The 24,337-nt window shown below is 37.1% G+C and overlaps 1 protein-coding gene across 1 annotated transcript in view; it reads right to left on the bottom strand.

Moving 5' to 3' along the window:
* Positions 1-24,337, bottom strand: part of UTRN (utrophin) — a 604,813-nt gene that overhangs the window by 321,401 nt on the left and 259,075 nt on the right. Inside the window, exons 42-46 of the mRNA XM_017849334.1 lie at positions 16,688-16,838; positions 14,602-14,777; positions 10,206-10,341; positions 8,459-8,608; positions 5,013-5,088 (exon numbers count right to left, since the gene is read on the bottom strand). Coding sequence (XP_017704823.1) covers positions 5,013-5,088; positions 8,459-8,608; positions 10,206-10,341; positions 14,602-14,777; positions 16,688-16,838 — 689 coding nt within the window. The remainder of the gene's footprint in view (positions 1-5,012; positions 5,089-8,458; positions 8,609-10,205; positions 10,342-14,601; positions 14,778-16,687; positions 16,839-24,337) is intronic.

Below are 24,337 nucleotides of genomic sequence, written 5' to 3'. Positions count from 1 at the left end.
TTTTTTTTTTTTTTTTTTTGGTAGAGGAATATGCCCTCCCAGATACTAAGTTATATTATTTAGCTAATAATTATTAACTCAGTATATTATGGACTGAGACATTTAAAGAGACCAACAGAAGAGAAGAGTCACAGTGTGTAGGTGGCAGAGAAATCTGACCTTTGCAGAGACTGAATTACAGATCAATGAAGAAGAATTTACTGTTCAATAAAGTGGTGACTCACGGCTGCAGCAGGGAAATGATGGGATTGATTTTAACCTCACATGCACCATAGAAAAATTAATTCTTAGTGGATTAAGGACCCAATATGAAAACAAAATTGTTAGTTAAAATATGGAATATTTTTATTACTTCAGAGGACTGAAGTAGCTCTCAAACAAAACACAAAAAAAGGGAAGCTATTAATAAACTATTAATGCTTAAGAATTCCAAAGAGCACCATAAGTAAAGATTTTAAAAGCCTTCGAAACAAGAAAGGAGATGGTATTTGCAATGCACATTCCACACCAAGAACTGATAACCAAAATACTTTCTCTAAAACTTAAAAAATCGTCTAAAGACAATCCACAAAAGAGGAAATTTAAAAGGCAATAAACATAAAAATGTGAAATAAATGTCCAACCTCATCTATAACTGAGATAGTACAAATTAAAAGGAAATACCCTATATCCAATGACCACCATCAGCAAAGTGACATCTGAGAAGCTCCAGGTTTCTAGAGACCCTTCCAAGGGTCGAGATGCCTACACTATTCCCATCAGCATATTATCTGCCTTTTTAAGCTCATTCTCTCCCAAGTGTACAGTGTGTTTTATCAAAGTCTACATAACAGGTGATATCACAAGAGACCAAATGCAGAAGCAGAAATAAGAATACAGGTGTGTTCTATTAAGCTAGACATTTAAGAGATTTCAAAAAATATAAAACTGTAGCTTTTCCAGGTTTTTGTTTGTTTTAGAAAATAGAGTTGGTTTTTTGTTTGTTTGTTTGTTTGTTTTTTCTTTGAGATAGGGGCTCACTCTGTCACCCAGGCTGGGATGCAGAGGCATGAAAAGAGCTCACTGCAGCCTCAACCTCCTGGGTTCAAGTGATCCTCCCACTGCTGCCTCCTGAGTAGTTGGAACTATAGGCCTGCATCACCAAGCCTGGCTAATTTTTTTTTTTTTTTAATTTTTTGTAGAAACAGGGTCTCCCTATGTTATCCAGGCTGGTCTCAAACTCCTGGGCTGAAGTGATCCTCCTGCCTCAGCCTCCCAAACTCCTGGGATTATAGACATGATCCCCTGTGCCCAGTATCTTATGCTAATATGTTACAAAACATGCTATTTTTGTTAACATATGATAGCTTTATTATTATTATTAAAGAACTTAATAAATGAATTAATGGAAATGTTTTCTAGTTAGGTAAATATTGATAGATATCACTCACAAAAACAAAAGCTCTTTGAGAGTCCTCAATAATTTTTACAAGCGTAAAGTGGTCCTGAGAACAAAGTGTTGAGGTGCTGGTAATGCTGTAGAACAATAAGAACCCATCACACACAGCCAGTGTCAGTGTAAACTGGGTCGAGTAATCTAGACAGCACCCTAATGGCAGCTACTGAAGTAGAAGGCACCCATACGCTATAACCCAGTGATTCCGTCAATAGATACACACCCTACAGAATACCTCACACATCCTTCTGCCCAATCTTCACTTTTAACTTTTTTTGTAGTTAAAAAAAATTCATTGTTTTAATTCACCAAATACCTATCAAGAACCTACTACGTGTAAGGTACTATTCTAGATGCTGCAGGCATGGGAGTGTGCAAGACAAAGTTCGGGCTGAAGTGCAATGGTGCGATCTCGGCTCACTGCAACCTCCACCTCCTGGGTTCAAGCGATTCCCCAGCCTCAGCCTCCCAAGTAGCTGGGATTACAGGCACCCGCCACCAGGCCCGGCTAATTTTTGTATTTTTAGTAGAAACAGACTTTCACCATGTTGGCCAGGCTGGTCTTGAACTCCTGACCTCAGGTGATCCACCCGCTTCAGCCTCCCAAAGTGCTGGGATTACAGGCGTGAGCCACCACGCCCAGCCAGAGCTTGCATTCTATAGTGAAAATGGTTGTGTGTTATGAAGTAAAATCAACACAAGAAGACAAAGAGAGACAGGGTGTATCTGAGATACTGTGGGTAAAAAAGGGCTATCCTAGAAAGGGATATTTGAAGAAGAACTAAAGGAAGTGAGTATGTGAAACATGAAAATATCTGAGAGAAGAACACTTGGGGAAGACAAGAAGAATGGCAAGCACAAAGACCAGAAATGCATATGTCCCTGGCATGTTTGAAACAGCAAGAAGACCAGCGTATTTGAAACAGAATGAACAGAGGGAAAAGTAATAAGAAATGTGATTAGAGAGACAGGTAGATATGCATGGTGTTCTGGACCAAGACCAGACTTTGGAACTCATTTATGTGGATGGAAGTGATTAAAAGACTGTGATCAAAGAAGCGACACAATCAAACTTATGTTTAGAAAGCATCACTCTATCTGTTATCAGATGAATAGGTCATGGAGAAGTACCGAGGCAAGAATAGAATCAGGATTATGAGTTAGGGGTATATTCCAATAATCTAGACAGAAAGATGAGGGTGTTCAAGACCACGGAAGTAGGTAGAATGGAACATGGAAATGATGCTACTCGCTGATGGCTTGAATATTAATTCCAGAGAAGAGCTGAGGTTGACTCCAAGTTTATTGGCCTAAGGACTGGGTGAATCATCTACAGTTAAAAAAAAAAAAAAAAAAAAAAACAATGTCTACAGTTCTGGGACTGGTAAGCATAGGTACAGAAGAGAATTTACAGGATTGTAGTATATCCAATGTTATGTAATATTGTACATCCGTTTAAATGAGTAAATTAGAACTACATGCATCAAAAGGTATGGCAATAAGGATGATCCAGTAGAGTATTAGAGAAAGAGGATATGTAAGCAGCCCAGATAAGGTGGGATCCTATGCATAAGTGGAGGAGTTTGTCTTAGAAAGGAAAAGAGATAATAACCCTTTCTCCGAACAGGAAGGAAGTATGTAGAGTGCATGAGTACAGCTTCAGGTAGTTTGATGGATTCTCAGGTGGGAAAACGAAAAAGATTTTATCTGGATGAAAAAAAAAACTTTTAATTTTTTCTCATTAAAAATGAGATGAGGTCATTAGTTGAGAAATGAGTACCAAGGAGTACTCAGAAGAAAGTATGGTAGGACTGTCTCTTAGTGCTGAGTGCTTATTTGAGATAGATAGTCATAGCTCTGAAATGAGTACAGTCAGCAAGGTGTTGGCAAGGATGAACCTCAAAAACATTATGCTAAGTGAAAGAAGCATCGTACGATTCCATTTATATGAAATATCCAGAATAGATAAATCCATGGAGACAGAATGCAGATTGGTAGTTGCCAGGGGCTGGGAGTAGGAGGGAATGAGAAGAAACTGCTTAATGAGTAAGAGGTTTTACTTTGGAGTGATAGAAATATTTTGGAACTAGATAGAAATAGTGGTTGTACAACATTTTGAATGCATTAAATGTCACTAAATTGTTCACTTTAAAATAGTTAATTTTATTTTCTAAATATAATGTTAAAAAGAAGAAGGAACTGCATTAAAACATTGTGTAGGAGGAGAGAGACATACTAAGATTAGCTTCAGGTCTCAGGCCCGTCCCAAGAACAAATAACTTGTTAAAAATGAGCCATCCACCTAATGGAAGTTGTAGCTTTGCTGTTAGCTTTTTATACTTCTAAATATGTATTCAATTTTCCCTGCTCTTTTACCATAATGAAGTTTTAAAAATAAAGAAAACCCATGACGATTTTATAAAATGCATCAAATCCATTCCCTATGATTATGGAGTTGAGTTTGTATTTGCAAAGCAGCAGTACCCAAATGTCAACTCAAGTGTTCTGAATATTAATCAAGAAACTTGATCAGGCCCCAGGTATTTTGTGCAAATTTCCAGAAAGACAAGTAATAAAGAACACAAACATGGCCCTCACTTAGCTTGCAATCTCAAAAAATGAAAGAAAAAAAAAATCTTATCTCTCATCACTTTTTCCAAAACTTGAGGGGAAGGAGGAGGAGAAGAAGAAAAGAAAATAAGAGGAACAAGAAAAATAAATAGGACCGGAAAAAAATTTAAAAACAAGAGGTGGAAGAGGTAGAGGTGGAGGAGGAGGGAAGAGGTAGAAAGCAGAAGGTGGACAGGGAAGTCAAGGAGGAGGAGAAGGAGGAGGGAGAAGAAAAAAGCAGGGAGGAGCAATAAAAAGAATCAGCAGAAGCAGCTGGCAGGGTGTGAGTGGCCAGTTAGTTAGTCACATTTGGGGTTTTGCCACGTGACTCAACAGAGGAAGAGCAGGGCATGATGGTTCAAAAAATCTACAAGGCAGTGGCGACAGTGGCTATGGGGCAGCAGCCTGCTATCTAATCTGGATAAAGAGAGAAGGAAATAGTGGAAAACATTCTTCTTTCTCCACATTCAAGTGAGAAGTATTTGTCTCCTAGCATGGAGAATGCTTCTAAATCCCCATCTCCCACCTGCTTCCCAGGATATCTAAGCCTTTTGTTCTCAGTCACAATCAAGGTCTAATTACATATCCTAACCAAGCTCACATTAACACAGCAAGTTATAGCTGATTTCCTGCAAAGCTGCATGGACCCTGAAAACTAGTCCCCAGTTTTTGCACCTAGCCTCTCATCTTCCCTTCAGCAGGACCTGTGGATGCCCAGGTAGCCCTGGAGTCCAGAGAAAGGCCAGCCTTATCTACCATGAGAACAAATGCCTTGCCCATACTGGGCAGCCAAATGTGTCTTGGGTTTAAGAAGATGTTTTCTTCAAATCATTGAAAGTAGATTAAATAAAGAAAATGGCACAATGTTACTAAATAAGTCTTTCTAATTCATACATGAGGCTCATATCACAAAATTTTACTATATTGATTTTTTAAAAAATTTTGTTAAAGATAAACTATATCTTACCAACAATCCTTGTCTGTGAAACAGAACTGGGCTCCTGGATGCACTCCTTCAGGGTGGTAGGCACTTCTCTGCAAATCTACCACATCAGGACAAACAGAAAGAGAAAAATACTATATAAATAAAGATGGCTGTAGTTCAAAAGAGGAGGTGTTATTCTGAATGGCAGCTCTGCCACTCTTCTTCCCCTAACCACCTAAACTTCTGGCTGTACATTCACTCTCCACCGCAATCTTGTTTGAGCCCCTAACTCTGCTGACACTGCTATCAAAAACACCAACCAGTCCTTAGCTGTTCTGACCCATGTGTACCAGTTAATGCTGTCCACTCCCCCTTGCTGGAATTCTGTTATCACTCTGCAATGCTGGCTTTCCTCCTGCCTCTCTGGCTGGCTCTCCTCAATTTCCTTCACCAGCTCCTTTTCCTCTGCCCATCCATCAAATACCAATATCCTCCAGGGTAGGTGTGTTGCTCTTCTAGCCCTTCACCCTGGGCTCTCCCTGAGTCCTGGTTTCCAACGGTTTCAGGAATCAAATAGAGTTTCGAGAGGCTAAAGACTGCCCAAAACGTATCTTCAGTCCAGCCCTTTCTGTGAACTAGATATTCAGACATGTCCAAATCTGAATTCCTTTTCCCTGTCTTCCCTGATACCCATTTCATAAACTCTTCTGAAGATTCTAACGAATTTTTCTGTATCAATTCTTAGGATCACTCCATCTATCTCCGTAGTAAAACTATAGCAATGTTTCAAAAATATGACTTTCCTCTAATTAAAACCCATCAATAGCTGCCCACTACCCTCAAAGTGGTAGACTGTTTGCAACATGGAGCTCAAATTCCTTGTGATGCACAGTGAGTCCTCCAGGCTCTCATCTCTGAGAACATCCCTCAGCCTTTCATTCTACATTGAGCTACTTCCTGGACCTATATATATATACACTGTGCTCATTCTCTATCTCTTCCAGACACTTTCATTTGCCACTTCTCTCTACATTGCCCTTTCCTTCATTCTTCACCCGACTAATTCTTATTCATCCTTCATAAATTAACCGGAATGTGATCTTTTCAACAAAACCCTCCACAGCTACCCCTCAAAGCCAGGCAGGTGCTCCACCTTTATGTGCCCATCAGTACCTGGATGTTAGAATTGCTTGTCTACTGGTCTCATCCATGATAAGCTCCTTGAGTTAGAAGGAATGCCATGCTCTTTAATGCATTCCTATCTCTTAAAATGATACCTGGCAGAAAGTGAGACTCCAATAAAAACTTATTGAGTGAATGAATGAGTGTATGAATGAATGAAATATCCCATGTTAGAATTAACCGAAGTATGTTTGTTGAGATTTTCTGCACAATTAGCATTCTTAGCCCCAGACATTCATAATTCACCAAAGTGAATTATATTAAAATCTACATGAAATCCTGCAATAACAAAAGCTCTAGCTTTGTCTGACATAGTGCACCCAAATTAACCACTGTTCCCTTTTCTGCAGAATACCCACTGATACCCTTCATGTTAAATAAATATGTGTGCTCTGACTGAATATAGACAGCCTTTCTGGCAAGGGACACAAGACCTAATATGTCTGGAAAGGAATGTAGGGGAGAGAGAGCAGTGGATATTGTAGGAGAGATCAGATGATGCCAGGCCATGAGAAGTCTTATAAGCCAAAAATGCATTTTGGCTTTGACCCTGAGCAAGAGAAAACCATTGGTGGACTTTGCTCAGAGAAGTCACTTGATCTGAACTGTGTTTTAACCAATCATATTGACTGCTTTGTCTAGAACAGAATAACAAAGGGCAAAGGAAGAAGCAGGGGAGATCAGTGGGGCGGACTTTGTAGTCATCAAGGCAAGACATAATGGCAGGCTTGAAACAAGTTAGTGGCAATGGGGGTCGTGAGAAGCAGTCAAATGTATGATATTTTTTGACCTAAGAAGAGTTGAAAGAATTGTAGCGGAAACATCTATGTGCCATCTGACATCTACAACTGTCAAACTTCTGCTACGTTTGCCTTCTCATATGTAGCCATCTGGCTAGCCTATAAACCATCCATCCAGTAGATATGCACTTTCAAGGAAAAGCTGATAATGGTGACTGAGGTATAGTTTTTGGTTTGGGGGTTTTCTTTGCTTCTTTTTGTGATAGAATTCATATACCATAGGATTGACTCCAATGTTTCTGACTTAAGTAATAATAAGGATGAAACTTCCACTGACTAAGGTGGGAGATGTACATGAAGGCACAGAAGGGAGAGGGATAGCAAGAGCTCGATTGTGTATGTTAGTTTGAGGTGCCTACTAGACATTTAAGGAGAGATGTTGAGCAGGTAGTTGTATATGCAAGTCTAGAGTATGGAGAAAGGTCCAGACCAGAGATACACATGTGTGAATCACAGTGACTCAACAGGCAGTGAGACGAGATCAATAAAGCACCTGTATCATTAGTTATAGAGTAATAGCTACCATTTAAAGAGGATGAGAGAGAAAATGCCTGATATGGAGTTCATCCAAATCAAGGACAGAGATAAATCCATTTAATGTCCTATATAGACCTCATACTCTGATATGGTATGTACCAGGTCAAACAAACAAAAAAATCTATGATTTTATCTACTTTTAACAGTTCAATGGCAAAAATAATAATAATAATGGTAGGAGGGAAAAATATCTTAGTTGTATTTGTAGTCATATGCCATTACATTTCACTGGAACCTAGTAAATATATATTTAATGAGTAAAATCATTGAAAATAAACATACATGTGTGAAAAGTCATGTGCAAAATCAGGATGCTATTTTCTTTTTTGTTTGTTTGTTTGTTTGTCTTATGAGACAGGGTCTCCCTGTCTCACCCAGGCTGGGGTCCACTGGAGTGACTGCAGCTCACTGCAACCTCCACCTCCCAGGTATAGGCAATTCTCGTTCCTCAGCCTCCCAAGTAGCTGCGATTACAGGCATGTGCCACCATGACTGGCAAATGTTTGTATTTTTAGTAGAGATGGGATTTCACTCTACTCTACTAAAGAAGAGTGTTGGCCAGGCTGGTGTCAAATTCCCGGACTCAAGTGATCCCGCCCATCTCAGCCTCCCAAAGTGTTGGGATTACAGGTGTGAACCAATGCACCCGGCTCAGAATGCTATTTTAAGGTCTTCATTTTCAGAATATAATTACTGGAATTTTCTTACCTAATTCCAACATATATTCATTATTTAATGTAGTATATAATGTATGAATCCCCTAGGCCAAAGAGTTCCATATAAAATAAAAAGTATCCTTCCAGAATATATGCCTCTGTCTATGACCGATAAAAAATATAAACATTAGTAAGCTTTAGTAAAATTTGCCCCATTTGGATATACTTGAAAGTAAAGCAGTTACATGATCCCACATCTCTGACAACAAAATCAATCAATTTGAGATATGTGTGATAGTAACTTTATACACACCTTATTCCATGTCATATTTACAGTCCTTAAGCTTTCTGAAATTTTATCCCTTTCAGGTAAACTCAGACTTTTATCTGAAAGCATCTCCAATTCAGTTCTATTCAGCCATTTGAGTTTTTCAGCGTGTACTTCCATTTCTTGAGTTAAGTCCTGGAGAAGTTAAAAGACAGGTGTGGTTAGAAGGTAGTCAGATAAGGGAAAGTTCAAGAACTGTATTAGAAACCTTTTTGACATTATATAAATGTAAATTTCTAATTTGTTAAGTGAAAAAGAAACTTATAAGAAGCTTAAGCTCATGCTAACAAATGATGACTAACATGGGAGTGAGCACATGCCTTCCGTGTGTATTTCTGCAATCCTGGGCACAAACGCGCTCTCTGGTACTCACTGTCTCTTAACCAGATCATATATTATTTTTACATTGCTAATTTAACATTCTGTTGTTATCTCCTCCTTGCTACTCCATCCTAATATACTGTCCCACCTTTTCTAACTCTCCCCGAATTGTTTACAAAAGAGACATTCCCAAAGAAACTATTGAAAATTTTAGATAAAAAAGGAAGTTTGTTAGATATTGTCACATTTTAAAAGAAAACATAATATATGTTTCACAAAATATTTTCATTATTCAATGTTTCTTTCTCAAAATGCTTCAATCATACTCCTTTATGGACAAAATTTCTGATTGAATTAGTAAGTAACCTTTCACATACACTTTTATGCTTATGCATGTATGAATACACACTCATAATTTCTTTTTTTGGGGGGGGGGGGGACAGACACAGTCTCGCTCTGTCGCCCAAGCTGGAGTGCAGTAGAACAATCTTGATTCACTGCAACCTCTGCCTCCTGGGTTCATGCCATTCTCCTGCCTCAGCGTCCCGAATAGCTGGGACTACAGGTGCCCACCACCAAGCACAGCTAATTTTTTTTTTTTTTTTTTTTTTTTTTTTTTTTTGAAAAAAGGGGTTTCACCGTGTTAGCCAGGATGGTCTCGATCTCCTGACCCTGTGATCTGCCTGCCTTGGCCTTCCAAAGTGCTAGGATTACAGGCATGAGCCACAGCATCCAGCCCACAATTTCTTTTTTTAAAATAAAAATGTGAGCATATTATGCTGAGTGTTCTTCAACAAGTATTTTAATTTTTAACACAAAAAATAAATATTTATGAATACAAAATTTATGGATATTTAGATATATTTATACATCTACATATGTATGAATTTTTATAGATTATATACATATACAACCATAAACAATACTTGTCAGTTGCAAACCAACAAAGAAAATCTGATTAATACAACCATGATGCTAAACCCATTGCAAGCTGCATTTTGTTCCTCAACAAGTCACTCCGATAATTACTGATTATTATCTATAAAGTTGAGTTTTGCAGCTTTACAGATAATAATCAGTAATTGTCTTCCAAATCTAAAACAAAAAAACTGTATTTCATAGACCTATTGTATTTTAAAATGATAAAGTCAGTTTACAATATCCTAAAATCTTTGGTCTAATACTGACACCATAATAGTTTGTTCTTTTTATGTAAGTGAAGTTTAAGCTCTGCAAGACCAAAATTATAACTGCCTTTTAAAAAAATAAAAGATATTCCTCTTTCAAGTTCACCACATTTACCAAAAAGTGCCAAGTTTAGTTTCCCTTTTCTTCTTCAGACATGCAGTACGTGATTCTGAAGTATAATGTTTGGGCACCAAAGGCATAGAGAGAGCAATAAACAACTTACTCTTAATTCTTGTAGGTTTTCTCCCAATTCGGTGGTCGATCTCTTTTGCATAGCATGCTCAGCCTTTGTTAACCAACAGATAATCTCATCCAGCTGATGCCTGTACTCCATCACCTGCTTGCTTTCTCCTTTCAGCCTAAAAGAATATATTATTTAAAAATATTGAGGAAAAAATGCCCAATTAAGCAGAAAGTTATATATTTGCTTTGGATATCCTGAATAAATATTTCTCAAAATAAATAATTTCTAATAATTATTTTAATATGTATTTTTAAGTGAAACTATGTATTCTACAATGCTAAAGACTGCTTAATAATAGACCAATAAGTTTTTTCTTCATTAAATTCAAAACTATTGAAACTAAAGATTATTATCTTCCCTCATCATAAAAAATTATGTAGAAATTCAATACAAAAGACTTTCTAAAAGTTAGATACCACTCTGCAACATAATGGAAATTTTTTAAAACATGAAAAATGTCTTTATCTAAAATAATAGGGAAAGAGCATAATTCTCTTTGAGTGTTCCACGAATACTGAAAGGAATCATTATATGACATGTTATCACATTAGGTGGTAACTATTACTCTACTTTATTCATAGGACAGAAAGAATAAGAACAAAGCAAGGTACCAAGAATGGGAGAATCTTACAAGTATTAGGGAAGACAAGAAACATGTGAATTTGGCTTGTTTATTAAAATAACCATTATATTTGAATATAGAACTAAGTTACAAAAAGATGTAGAAAAAAAGCAAAAATTTTAAATGATGCAAGGAAAACAGTCAAATGAATACAAAAAAGGAACTGCCTCAATTAGATCTTTATAGTGTTATAAGAATAACATTTGTAAGAATATAAACCATCTGTCAGAAGATAGGAATATGATTAGAACTCATATGACAAATAAGATTATGTGTTTTTTAAAAGGATTTGAAAGCTATTAAAAGCCTGGTGGTATCTTTATTTTATAGCTGCTATAATTAACTGCTGGTTTAAAACTGAATGCAATTTTAAATGAATTATACCATATCACCCCTAATAAGAATTTATGTTTTACAGCTAGGAGTTTTCATTTTTAATGACAAAAGTCTAACATAATCTTGCAATACATGTAATAAAATACTAAATAATACTCACATATTTAATAAACAGTCAATATTTAATGTATAATGTTTAAAAAATGAAAATCACTACAAATTCATATTTTTTAAGTATCCATCGAGAAAGAATGCTCCTTTGAGATTAAAAATAAATAAATACGGCAATAGCACTAATTACTAAGACTAAACCAAGTAATCTACCCTCCATAGTGAAAAGTATTTAACTTAAATAATGACTTTGGAAACACCCAAAATACTATTATAGGCCTTTGTTTCCAAAAAAGGTTGAAATTTCACTTTCCAATGTTTCATGATCATGACTAATTTAGTACTTTGAAAACGGAACTATAAAGGAAATCAAGTGATTTCAATAAGATATATTTGAGTCACCCAATATTTTCATCTGTAAATTAGCTAAATAAAATCTACCTTTTAAATGTTACCTCCAAGAGTAAAAACAAATTATAAATTCATGTTCTAACAGAAGATAACAATTGCTCACTAACGAATAACCCACTGGGCTTGGTGGCTTATGGCTGTAATCCCAGCACTTTGAGAGACTGAGGCAGGAGGATCACTTGAGCCTAGGAGTTCGAGACCAGCCTGGACAACATGGTGAGACCTTATTTTTACAAACAATTTAAAATTCTGCTGGGTGTGGTGGCACGCACTTGCAGCCCCAACTACTCAGAAGACTAAGGTGAGAGGATTGCTTGAGTCCAGGGGCTTAAGGATGCAGTGAGCTATGACTCCACCATTCCACTCCAGCCTGGGTATCAGAACAAGACCTTGTCTCCAAAAAAGGGAAGAAATAATTCCGCAGGTTGCTGAACTATGCAAATACTTAACTACAGGCACTCAATACAAAAACAAATTGAACTGCATGATAATTTTCAATGACTTTATTAACAATATATATACAATCTACCCAAGATGGTCCCAATTTAATATAGACTACAAACCTAAAATGAAGTTTAGCATTAATTTATGAAGATAAATATTGTTTTAGTCAAAATATAAGCTGTTGGAGAAGAGATTCATTATTCTTTTCACTTCCAAAAAAATGAGTAAAAACATGTATTAGCGTCACCTTGTGAGTTTTAGCAGCTGTAATTACCACACTCCACAGAGATCTATCTTTAGAAGAATTTCTGCATTTATTGTTAAAACCCTCCTAGAAGGTACATGTTTTTCCTTAAAAAGGTCTAGGAGAGGACAGGCACAGTGGCTCATGCCTATAATCCCAGAACTTTGAGAGGCCAAGGCCAGCGGATCAACTTGAGGCCAGGAGTTCTAGACCAGCCTGGCCAACATGGTAAAATGCCATCTCTACTAAAAATATGAAAATTAGCCAGGCATGGTGGCAGGCACCTGTCATACCAGCTACTAAGGAGGCTGAGGCATGAGAATTGCCTGAGCTCAGGAGGCAGAGGTTGCAGTGAGCTGAGATCATGCCACTGCACTCCAGACTGGGTGACAGAGCAAGACTCTGTCTCAAAAAAACAATAAAGGTCTAGGAGATAAATCATTTCAAGCTAAGACCCTCCGTGCAAACTGAATAGCATGACATATAAGATCTTATGGGACCTCATTTTCCAATCCTTCCCCTGGTCATTGAACCCTCCTCTCCTTTGCAGATCTCTCACACGAGGATGCCATTCATACCTCCCACCTCTGCTGTTTTACTTCTTCTGCCTAGAAATTTATAGGAAATTGCTATAAATGCTTTAAAACTCAGCTTTGGCATGCTTCCTCTGTGACACTTAAATTCCACAGTCCATCATATCTGCCTCTGTGACACTCTTATCTCTTTAACGATGTTTTCTTTCATCATTTTCTTATTCTTAGAGTTCCTTAATCATACTTGTATCTTCAGTGCTAAACATAAAGCTCAATAAATATCAATCAAGTCGTTAATCAATCATTGGCAAAATTCAGCAATATGCTTAGAGAGTAAGTTCTAAGCTAACTTGCTTTCATCAGAAATAGATACTTTAGGTGTTTACTATGAATAGTCAAGGCATGTACATTTTGCAAACACTATTGCATTTAATCCTCATGACAATCCTCTGTGGTGATATCATAGTTCTCATTTCCAGAGGAAGACACTTTGGCCAGAGACTTCTGTGTTCTTTCTAAGTTTGTACAGCGTAATATTTGAGAGCATAAGATAGCACGATCGCTTACTTTCTATGACATCTTGCACAAGTTACTTAACCTCGCCTCTCTTAGCCTCAGTTTCTAAAGCTGTACAAGGCCTAACAGTTGCCTAAGAGGTGAGTCATGACTTCTGAACAAGGCAATGTGTGCAAGGTGCCAAATACTCTCTCTGCCATGTGGTAATCTCTCAACCAAAACATACAAATTACTATTTGTCTCTTAACAAAACACACAAAATTATAGATTTTTTAAATGAAAAGCAACTGTAGGTCACATGATCCTTGAATATTTTAGGTTGCATAATACTGGACCTGATAAAGTATTAGAGTGGCTTTTCACAAAATGATAGATTATCACTAAAATAAAACTTCATCAACAGAGTTAAAATTAACAGAAAAAAAAAATCGTGAAATTTTTAACCCTAAACTACCAATAAGAAACAAACAACAAAGATCATTAATGATGAAATACATGAAGCAAAGTAGAAATCATTCATTAAATCTTGACTGTCTCAGAAAATAATGTCAAATAATTTTAAATATGGAAATTGTGTATAGTGTTGAGCATTATATTCCTTGGTAATCAAACATATTTGCAACCAGAAGATGCCCAAATAAAATCTGAGTCATTGTAACATAATCTGACATAAAAATTAATAATACTATATTATATTAGTATATTACATAGATGAAGAACTTTATTATTTGCAAAGCACGAATAGAACACAACATTTGACACTAAAGCAACTTAGACAGATTACTAAGGTAGGCTCAGTCAGGAAATAAGTAAAGGGAAGGTCTGATCTTGAACCCAAACTTTCAAACCTGAAACCTGGAGTTTCAGTTATTTCAACTACTTTAAATTCCCACCGTAATCACCATATCATAATAAGCAGTTGTAAATAAAAGGAATAAAGGTGTCTGGTTTTTACATATGTAATATTTGAGTAGAAAAGTGAGACTTTATGGACAGCCTAAAATACAGGAAGGGGAAAGCGGGCAGCAGAGGTCTTAAATGTCAGTAAAATTCCTATTACAATGTCAAACAATAAAAGAACTCATTGGATTGCATCTTTAAAGATTCTATTCAAAATATGTTCACTCTTGTGCCTGCAAACAATCATAGCTAAATCACCTTGGCTGCCTATCCTTCACTTCTGCAATGATTGCATCCCAACGTTGGTTTAAACCTGCCAGTTTGTCTTTCAAGAAGCTTCCATCTGCCTGGGAGAGTTTCTGCACAATCCCATCCCCAGTTCTGTTTAGTGCTGCAAAACTGGGCCGGTGGCTGCTGATGCCCTCCTCAAGTTCCTGTAACATAGCACAACTCAAGATTAATTTCACCAATAATTAAATGATTCTGATGCAATGAATCCACCCAAGTATTGTCGTATCAATTTAAGTGTGACAGAGGCAAATTCCTGGAAAGATATTTTATGTTTAAAAAAAAAAAAAAAGGCATTTTAAAACAATTTAATTACATTTCAATAAACATGCTAAATGAAATCTATTTTGAAATCTAACCCATCCTCATGAATGTCATCAGGAAAAATACAAGGAAATAGGACAGCCTAATAACTAAAACGAATAATAGCTGTTTACATTAAAGCATAAGAATCAATCATGTTTGATGAAAATGAGTTGCTCATCTTCTTCCAAACAAGTACTTGAAGGCACTGCTTTAAAAAATTATATACCCCAATATATCCTTATATCCTTGTGTTCTACCATATACAAGTAAACCTAAATGTGCATTTTACTAAGATATTGCTTCACTGGTTGATATGGTTTGGTTGTGTCCCCACCTAAATCTCATATTGAATTGTACCTCCCATAATCCCCACATGCCATGGGAGGGACCCAGTAGGAAGTAACTAGTCACAGGGGTGATTACCCTCATGCTGTTCTAGTGATAGTGATCTGATGGTTTTATAAGGGACTTTTCCCCCACTTTGCTCAGCACTTCTCTCTCCTGCCACCATATGAAGAAGGACATGTTTTTTCCCCTTCCACCATGATTGTACATTTCCTGTGGCCTCCCCAGCGATGTTGACCTATGAGTCAATTAAACTTCTTTCCTTTATAAATAACCCAATCTCAGGCATGTCTTTATTAGCAGCATGAGAACAGACTAATACACTGGCCTACAAGTGTTTAAGTAACAGATTAAATGGATATTTTCAAGTCAAATTTAAACACTTATCTGTAATTCCAAAAATAAGAAAAATGCATTAACACAATTATTTATTCATTTATTTATTTATTTATTTATTTATTTATTTTGAGACAGAGTCTCACTCTGTCACCCAGGCTGGAGTGCAGTGGCACAATCTTGGCTCACTGCAACCTCCACCTCCCAGGTTCAAGTGATTCTCCTGCCTCAGCCTCCTGAGTACCTGGAACTGCAGGTGCCCGCCACCACACCTGGCTAATTTTTTGCATTTTTAGTAGAGATGGGGTTTCACTGTGTTAGCCAGGATGGTCTCGATCTCCTGACTTCGTAATTCGCCTGCTTTGGCCTCCCAAAATGCTGAGATTACAAGTGTGAGGCACCGCGCCCGGCCGCATTAACACATTTATATGAAAAATAAACGAATTCTCTTTAACTTGTCGTGTCCTTCTAAATAAAATACATTTTAAAATTTAATAAAAGAGAAAGTATTTTTATCAATGGTAGAATTGAAATTGTGTGTGCTTTCTATTGTTATTTTTAAAGAGCTGTTGTCATCAGCAGAACTAACTTTGTGTTATATTTTCCCAAGACTGAATTAGACTTACATGAGCAGCTGCCCTGCTGTCGCTCCAGAATAATTTACTTTATAATAATTAACAATGATACAAAGAAAAATGAGATGCCTAAGTGTTTTAAGTACAAAAAACACAGGTGAGGCATGCAAATATTTTTTTCTGTTCTTAATATAGTCTTAGGCATAACATTTTACAAATTGTATTCTAAATATAAAATTGTTTAAATAAAATTGTATTTCACATTACCCACTAAAGAGTATTTTTATTTATATTTCTTTGAAATCTTGATTGAAACTTGTGATTGACCAATTTCTTAAATTTTTATAACTGGTAACAAGAACTGGAACAAAAATTACAAATTGTCCATTGGCTTCCAAAAAAATAATATATTTTGCCCCTACTTCCGAAATCTGTCTTAACAGGCATACACTAACCATATGTGTAATCCCCCTCCTCTAACAGAAAACACTCACCTGCTGATGTATCCTGGCTTTCTCTAAGTCCAGGCTGCCACCTGGAGCACAGGTATCAACCAGTAATTCTTCTGCCTCTGTTATCCACTGTGTGAGGTCATTAAGGTCACAATGGAACTGTCTCCATTCTTCCATAGCCCTATCAAAATAACTAGAGGACAACAAACAAAATAAAACAGGTTTCCAAACTTTCCAGGACTGCCTAGGAGCAATTTTTCTAGAAAAGAAAATCAAATCTCATTTAAACAGAAAGACCTCAAAAAACTGAATTCACAGCCTATTGTTCCACAAAATCAATTTTCGTAGTGGGATACAGGTAATAATTTCTCTTAGAGATACAGGCATCACACCAAGGGCAAAGCAATCTGCTCATACCACCAGCTACCAAATCCTCTCTCTCATACATACACACATGCACACTCACATACACATACACACACACACACTCATGAACACACTCATGCACACATTCGAGCAGCTTTTTAACTAAAAAGACATAGCCTTTTCTGGCTTGAAAAATCAGGATCAATTAGTTGTAGGCAATGTTAACCCATCCAACTTTATACATTTAACATTTAAATACCATGACATATAAAATATGATTCATTATTTTCTTGGGGAAAAATATGTCGTTTTAATGCCAGAACACTTAATTCCTGGCAAGAATAAAGCACAAAAAGCCAAAACACTTCAAAATGCCCATATACTCCTTTATCTATATGTTATATACAGAATTGTGTCCAATCAAAATTCTTATGTTGAAGCCCTAACCCCACAATGTGACTGTACTTAGAGATCGAGCTTTTCAGGACACAAATAAGGTTAAAAGAGGTCAGAAGTGTGGGGCTCTAGTCTGAAAGGACTGGTGTCCTTATAGTAAGTGGAAGAGGCACCACAGAGCCCTCTCATGTGAGGACACAGCAAGGTGGCCATCTGCAAGCCAGTAAGAGAGTCCTCACTAGACATCAACTCTACTGGCACCTTGATCTTGAACTTCCAGCCTCCAGAACTGTAGGAAAGTAAATGTCTGTTGTTTAAGCCATCCAGTCTACGTTATTTTATTATGGCTGCCTGAGCAGATTAACGTACTTCGGGTAATCACTGGTCCTGAGGGTCCCATTTACCTAAATACAGCAAAATATGAAACTGCATGCAGAGCCCAAGTTATGCAATGAGACAGAGGGCTATTGAGATTTCTGTTTAAACTAAATTCTTCTAAAGATGGCAAAGTAAAACCGAGTGCTTGTCATATTCAGAATACATGAAACAAGTATAAAAAGGAAAAGTTTTATTGGACTACGATCCTAAATAATTTTTTCTCCTATCTTTTTGTTTAGAGTAATGGAGCTGAGTTTTAGAAATGATCGCTGAGATCTTAACAATATTAATAAAATTTATATTTTATGTAATAAGGTACATATTTTTTTTTAATAAAATGGCTCCTAATATCAATAACCCCTAAATAATGTGTATATCGTCTTTTTTCATGAAAATTGCTTTTAAAATTTTGCTAATACTGCCCACAGTAAAGCAATTTTCTATTAAGCATGAAAAAAAAAAAGCACTTTAAAAAAAAAGGCACTACGAGATGATAGTAAGACACTCATTGTCACTTGCAAAAATTCACAGTAACTACACAACAATCACAATTTGCAAATTCGGGATGCTATAAGACTGTTTCAAAGATCTAAAGACTTTGAAAATATAAACATTAAACTTAGAAAGTATCATCAGTGAAAGAGAGGAAAAAAGTGGTGGATAGAAGGAAGGACTAACTTGCAGCTCCCACTCAGACAAACAGCAGCATGTGCAGACACACAGTGGACTTTTGTCCCAAGAACTACTGCAGGAACATACCAAGAAAACTGAGAGAATCTACAGACCCTTTGAAGGAGGTGGAATGCTGCTGCATGCTGCATGGGAGAGCTGAGGAACTGGAGACCAGCTTGTGCTCTCAGCTGGGAGACTTGCCACCTAGGGCAAGTTCTGAACCCTGCTCACCAGCTGCCTAGAAATAAACCCAGTGCTGTTGGGTGGGCTGGGGGGTGGCAGCAGAAGGAGGTCCTGATAGGAGTGAGACTGGCCTTTTGGGCCGTGGGCTGCGTGGAAGCTGAGTGAGGCCTGCCGCTGCAGGCTTTCCCCCACTTCCCTGGTGACCTGTGTGATGCAGCAGAGACAGCCATAATGCCCCTGGGAACATAACTCCACTGGCCTGGGAATCACACCCCTATCCCCTACAGCAGCCACAACAAGCCATGCACAAGGAGAGTCTGACTCAGATACACCTAACCCTGCCCCAACCTGATGGTCATTCTCTACTTGCCCCAGTAGCCAAAGACAAAGAACATAATCTCTTAGGAACTCTATGGCCCTGCCCACCACCTAATCCTGTCTATAGTACTGCAACTGATGCTCTCTTGTAAGCACCATCTCCTGGCTGGGGGCCAACGAATAGAAAACCAGCGAACTTAACCAAAATACAACCAAGGACTCTCACAGAGTCCACTTCACTCCCCTGTTACTTTCACCAGACCAAGTGCTGGTATCCACAGCTGAGAGACCTGAAGACGGATCACATCACATCATGGGACTCTTTGCAGACACTCCCAGTACCAGCTCGGTGCCCAGTAGCTCTGCTGGATGGCTAGCTTCAGAAGAGAAATAACAATAACTGCAGTTCAGCTCTCAGGAAGCCCCATCCCTAGGGAAAGGAGGAGAGCACCAAATCAAGGGAGCTCTTTGTGGGACAAAAGAATCAGAAGAGCAGCCATTGAGTCCCAGATCTTCCCTCTGACATGTTCCACCCAAATGAGAAGAAACCTGAAAAACAATTATGGTAATATGACAAAATAAGGTTCTTTAAAACACCTAAAAAGATCATACTAGGCTGGGCACAGTGGCTTATGCCTATAATCCCAGCACTTTGGGATGCCGAGGCAGGCAGATAACCTGAGGTCAGCAGTTCAAGACCAGCCTGGCCAACGTGGTGAAACCTCGTCTCTACCAAAAATACAAAAATAAGCTGGGTATGGTGACGCATGCCTGTAATCCCAGCTACTCAGGAGGCTGAGGCAGGAGAATCGCTCAAACCTGGGATGTGGAGGTTGCAGTGGGGAGATCATGCCATTGCACTCCAGCCTGGGCAACAGAGTGAGACTCCATCTCAAGAAAAAAAAAAAAAAAAAAAGAGATCACACTAGCTCACCAGCACTGGATCCAAATCAGGATAAAATCTCTGAATTGCCAGAAAAAGAATTCAGAAGGTCAATTATTAAACCAATCAAGGAGGCACCAGTGAAAGGTGAAGCCCAACTTAAAGAAATGAAAACAATGACAGCATATGAATGAAAAAATCTCCAGTGAAATAAATAGCAAAATAAAAAACAATCACAGCTACTGGAAATCAAGGACACACTTTGAGAAATGCAAAATGCACTGGAAAGTCTCAGCAAGAAAATCAAACAAGTAGAAGAAAGAACTTCAAAGCTCAAAGACAAGGTTTTTGAATTAACACAATCTGAGAAAGAAAAGAAAAAAGAATTTTAAAATGAACAAAGCCTCCATGAAGTTTGGGATTAGGTTAAAAGAACAAAGAATAATTTGTGTTCCCAAGGAAAAAGAGAAATCTAAAAGTATGGAAAACATATTTGAGGGAATAATTGAGGAAAACCTCCTGGCTTTGCTAGAGATCTAGATATCCAAATACGAAAAGCTCAAAGAACAGCTGGAAAATCCATCGCAAAAAGATCATTGCCTAGGCACATGGTCATCAGGTTACCTAAAGTCAATAAGAAGGAAAGAATATTAACAGTTGTGAGGTAAAAGTATCAGGTAACCTATAAAGAAGAACCTGTCAGATTAACAGCAGATTTCTCAGCAGAAACCTTATAAACTAGAAGAGATTGGGGTCCTATCTTCAGCCTCCTTAAACAAAACAATTATCAGCCAGGAATTTTGTATCCAGTGAAACTAAGCTTCATAAATGAAGGAAAAATAGTCTTTTTCAGACAAATACTGAGAGAATTTGCTGCTACCAAGCCAGCAAGATAGAAGCAGCTCTAAGTCTTGAAACAAATCCTAGAAATAGAACAAAATAGAATCTCCCTGAAGCATAAATCTCAGCCAGGTGTGGTGGCTCACATCTGTAATCCCAGCACTTTGGGAGGCCAAGGTAGGCAGATTACCTGAGGTCAGGAGTTTGAGACCAGCCTGGCCAAAATGGTGAAACACCATCTCTACTAAAAAGTACAAAAAAATTAGCCAGGCATGGTGGTAGGCACCTGTAGCCGCAGCTACTCAGGAGGCTGAGACAGAGAGTTGCTTGAACCTGAGTGGCAGAGGTTGCAGTGAGCCGAGATCATGCCACAGCACTCCAGCCTGGGTGACAGAGCAAGACTCTGTCTCAAAAAAAATAAAATAAAATAAAAGCATAAATCTCAAAGAACCTGTTAACTATAACAAAAAAAAAAAAAAAAAAAAAAAAACAAGGTATTGAGGCAACAAATATCATGATAAATAGAATAATACCTCACATCTGAATACTAACATTGAATGTAAATGGCCTAAATGCTCCATTTAAAAGATACAGAATAGAAGAATGGATAAAAATTCACCAACCAAGTATCTGCTGTCTTCAAGAGACTCATCTGACACATAAAAACTCACATAAACTTAAGGTAAAGGAGTGGAAAAAGATAGTCCATCCAAATGGACACCACAAGCAAGCAGGAGTAGCTATTCTTTTATCAGACAAAACAAATGTTAAAGCAACAGCAGTTAAAAAAGACAAAAAGGGACATTATATAATGATAAAAGGACTAGTCCAACAGGAAATTATCACAATCCTAAATATATATGCACCTAACATGGGAGCTCCCAAATTTGTAAAACAATTACTACTAGACCTAAGAAATGAAATAAACAGCAACACATTAATAGTGGTAGACTTCTACACTCCACTGATAGCACTACACAAGTCATCAAGACAGAAAGTCAACAAAGAAACAATGGAATTAAACTATACCCTAGAACAAATGGACTTAACAGATATTTATGGAACAATCTAACCAACAACTGCAGAATATATTTTCTATTCATGAGCACACAGAACATTCTCCAAGATAAACCATGTGATAAGCCACAAAACAAGTCTCAACAAATTTAAGAAAACTAAAATTACATCAAGTACTCTCTCAGACCACAGTGGAATAAAATTGGAAATCAATCCTGAAAAGAACCCTCAAAACCATGCAAATATATGGAAACAAAATAACCTGCTCATGAATGATTATTGGGTCAACAATGAAATCAAGATGGAGATTTAAAAATTCTTTGAACTGAATGATAATAGTGACAGAACCTATCAAAACTTTTAGGATATGGCAAAAGCACTGCTAAGAGGAAAGTTCATAGCATTAAATACCTACATCAAAGAGTCTAAAAGAGCACAAATAGACAATCCAAAGTCACACCTTAAGAAACTAGAGAAACAAGAACAAACCACACCCAAATCCAGCAGAAGGAAAAAAAATAACCAAGATCAGAGCAAAACTAAATGAAAGTGAAACAAACAAGCAAAATACAAAAAAATAAATGAAACAAAAAGCTGGTTCTCCGAAGAGATAAATAAAATTGATAGACTATTGGTGAGATTAACCAAGAAAAAAGAAAGGATCCAAATTAGTTCAATTAGAAACAAAATGGGTGATCTTACAACTGATGCCACAGAAATACAAAAGATCAAGGCCATTATGAACACTTTTACCTGCATAAACTAGAAAACCTAGAGGAGATGGATAAATTCCTGGAAATATACATAGCTTCTAAATTAAACCAGGAAGAAATAGAAACTCTAAACAGACCAATGACAAGCAGCAAGATTAAAATCATGATTAAAAAATTACCAGCAAAAAATAGTCCAGGACCCGATGGATTCAGAGCTGAATTCTATTAGACATTCAAAGAAGAATTGGTACCAATCCAACTGACACTATTCCCAAAGACAGAGAAAGAGGAAATCCTCCCTAAATTATTCCATGAAGCCAGTATTACCCTAATACCAAACCCAGAAAAGGACATAACAGAAAAGAAAACTACAGACCAAATCCGTGATGAAGATAGATGCAAAAATCCTCAACAAAATACTAGCTAACTGAATCCAACAGAATATGAAAAAGAGAATAAACTATGTTCAAGTGGGTTTCATGCTGGTGATGCAGGGATGGTTTAAAATACACAAGTCAATAAATGTGATACACCACATAAAGAGACTTAAAACAAAAATCACACAATCATCTCAATAGACTGAGAAAAGGCATTTGACAAAATCTAGCATCACTTTATGATTAAAATCCTCAGCAAAATTGGCATAGAGGGAACATACCTTCAGGTAATCTATGAAAGTCATCTATGACTTTTAGCCCACAGCCAACATTATACCGAAGGAGGAAAAGTTGAAAGCATTCCCCCTGAGAACTGGAACAAGAAAAAGATGCCCACTTTCACTACTTCTATTCAACATAGTACCGGAAGTCCTAGACAGAGCAATCAGACAAGAGAAAGAAAGAAAGGGCATCCGAATCCATTAAAAGGAAGTCAAACTGTTACTGTTTGATGATAAGATGATCATATACCTAGAAAACCCTAAAGACTCATCCAAAAAGCTCCTAGAACTGGTAAATAAATTCAGCAAAGTTTCAGGATACAAAATTAATGTACACAAATTAGTAGCACTAAAATTAAAAAATAAAATAAAATTGAGGTGTAATCTATCACTATTACATTGGCAAAGATTTTCTAAACAATAAAAAAAACTGTCAATGTTAGTAAGGGCTCAAAAGAAGGGCATTTTACAAATACTGTTGGCGGGGTAAAGTAACCAATTTCATGATATAACATGGAGGTTTAAAATGTCATTATTTTTAAAGAAATTTGTCTGTATCTAATGATCAAGCCTAAAGAAATGTAAGTACGGATAAAGATGTACGTAAAAGAATGTTCTCCAAACGTACAAAGGGAAAATTTGTAAAATCCAACAAAGGAATATACCAAAGGCCACTAAAAGCTATCTTTTCAAGGATTAGTCACATTGAAATGTGTGGGCTAAAATAGAAAAAAAGACAAGGAACAGGATGCCTAGTTTTGTGCGTATGTCTCTCATTACTCAAAGTATTATTCTGTGCTCCCTTTCCTCTTATACAGCACTTCCCATTGGGTTATTTCATAATTTACTTGCCTTTTCATCACATCCACAGCTACTGGCAAAAATCTCAACTGCTTTCATTTCTACCTATTAACAGTCCTGGTCAAAATCTAGTAAGAAGAAGGCTCAAAAGCATTCATTTAAACAGATGGTTATAAAAAAGAGTTTGGTATTATATACGGATTTTAATTATCTGTAGCTGCCTCTGTTCTTCACTCACATTAATTATCAAGTGTGCTGATAAAGTGAACATTAATGAAAAATTAATTTTTTTAAAGAGAATGGACACAATTTAGACACTAAAAATTAGAAGTGCTTCCCTATTATTAAGATATTGTGTTATAAATGATCATCTATACATGATCACATTCCTCCTTTAAGGAACTATACTTATCACAATTTATTAAACAGGGCCTACAGCCGGGCGCAATGGCTCACACCTGTAATCC

This window comes from Rhinopithecus bieti, unplaced genomic scaffold, assembly GCF_001698545.2.
Source record: "Rhinopithecus bieti isolate Rb0 unplaced genomic scaffold, ASM169854v2 scaffold_32264, whole genome shotgun sequence".
In the NCBI taxonomy this organism is placed as follows: domain Eukaryota; kingdom Metazoa; phylum Chordata; class Mammalia; order Primates; family Cercopithecidae; genus Rhinopithecus; species Rhinopithecus bieti.
The sequence above is the reverse complement of the archived record's forward strand: the minus strand, read 5'-3'. Positions and strand labels throughout refer to the sequence as shown.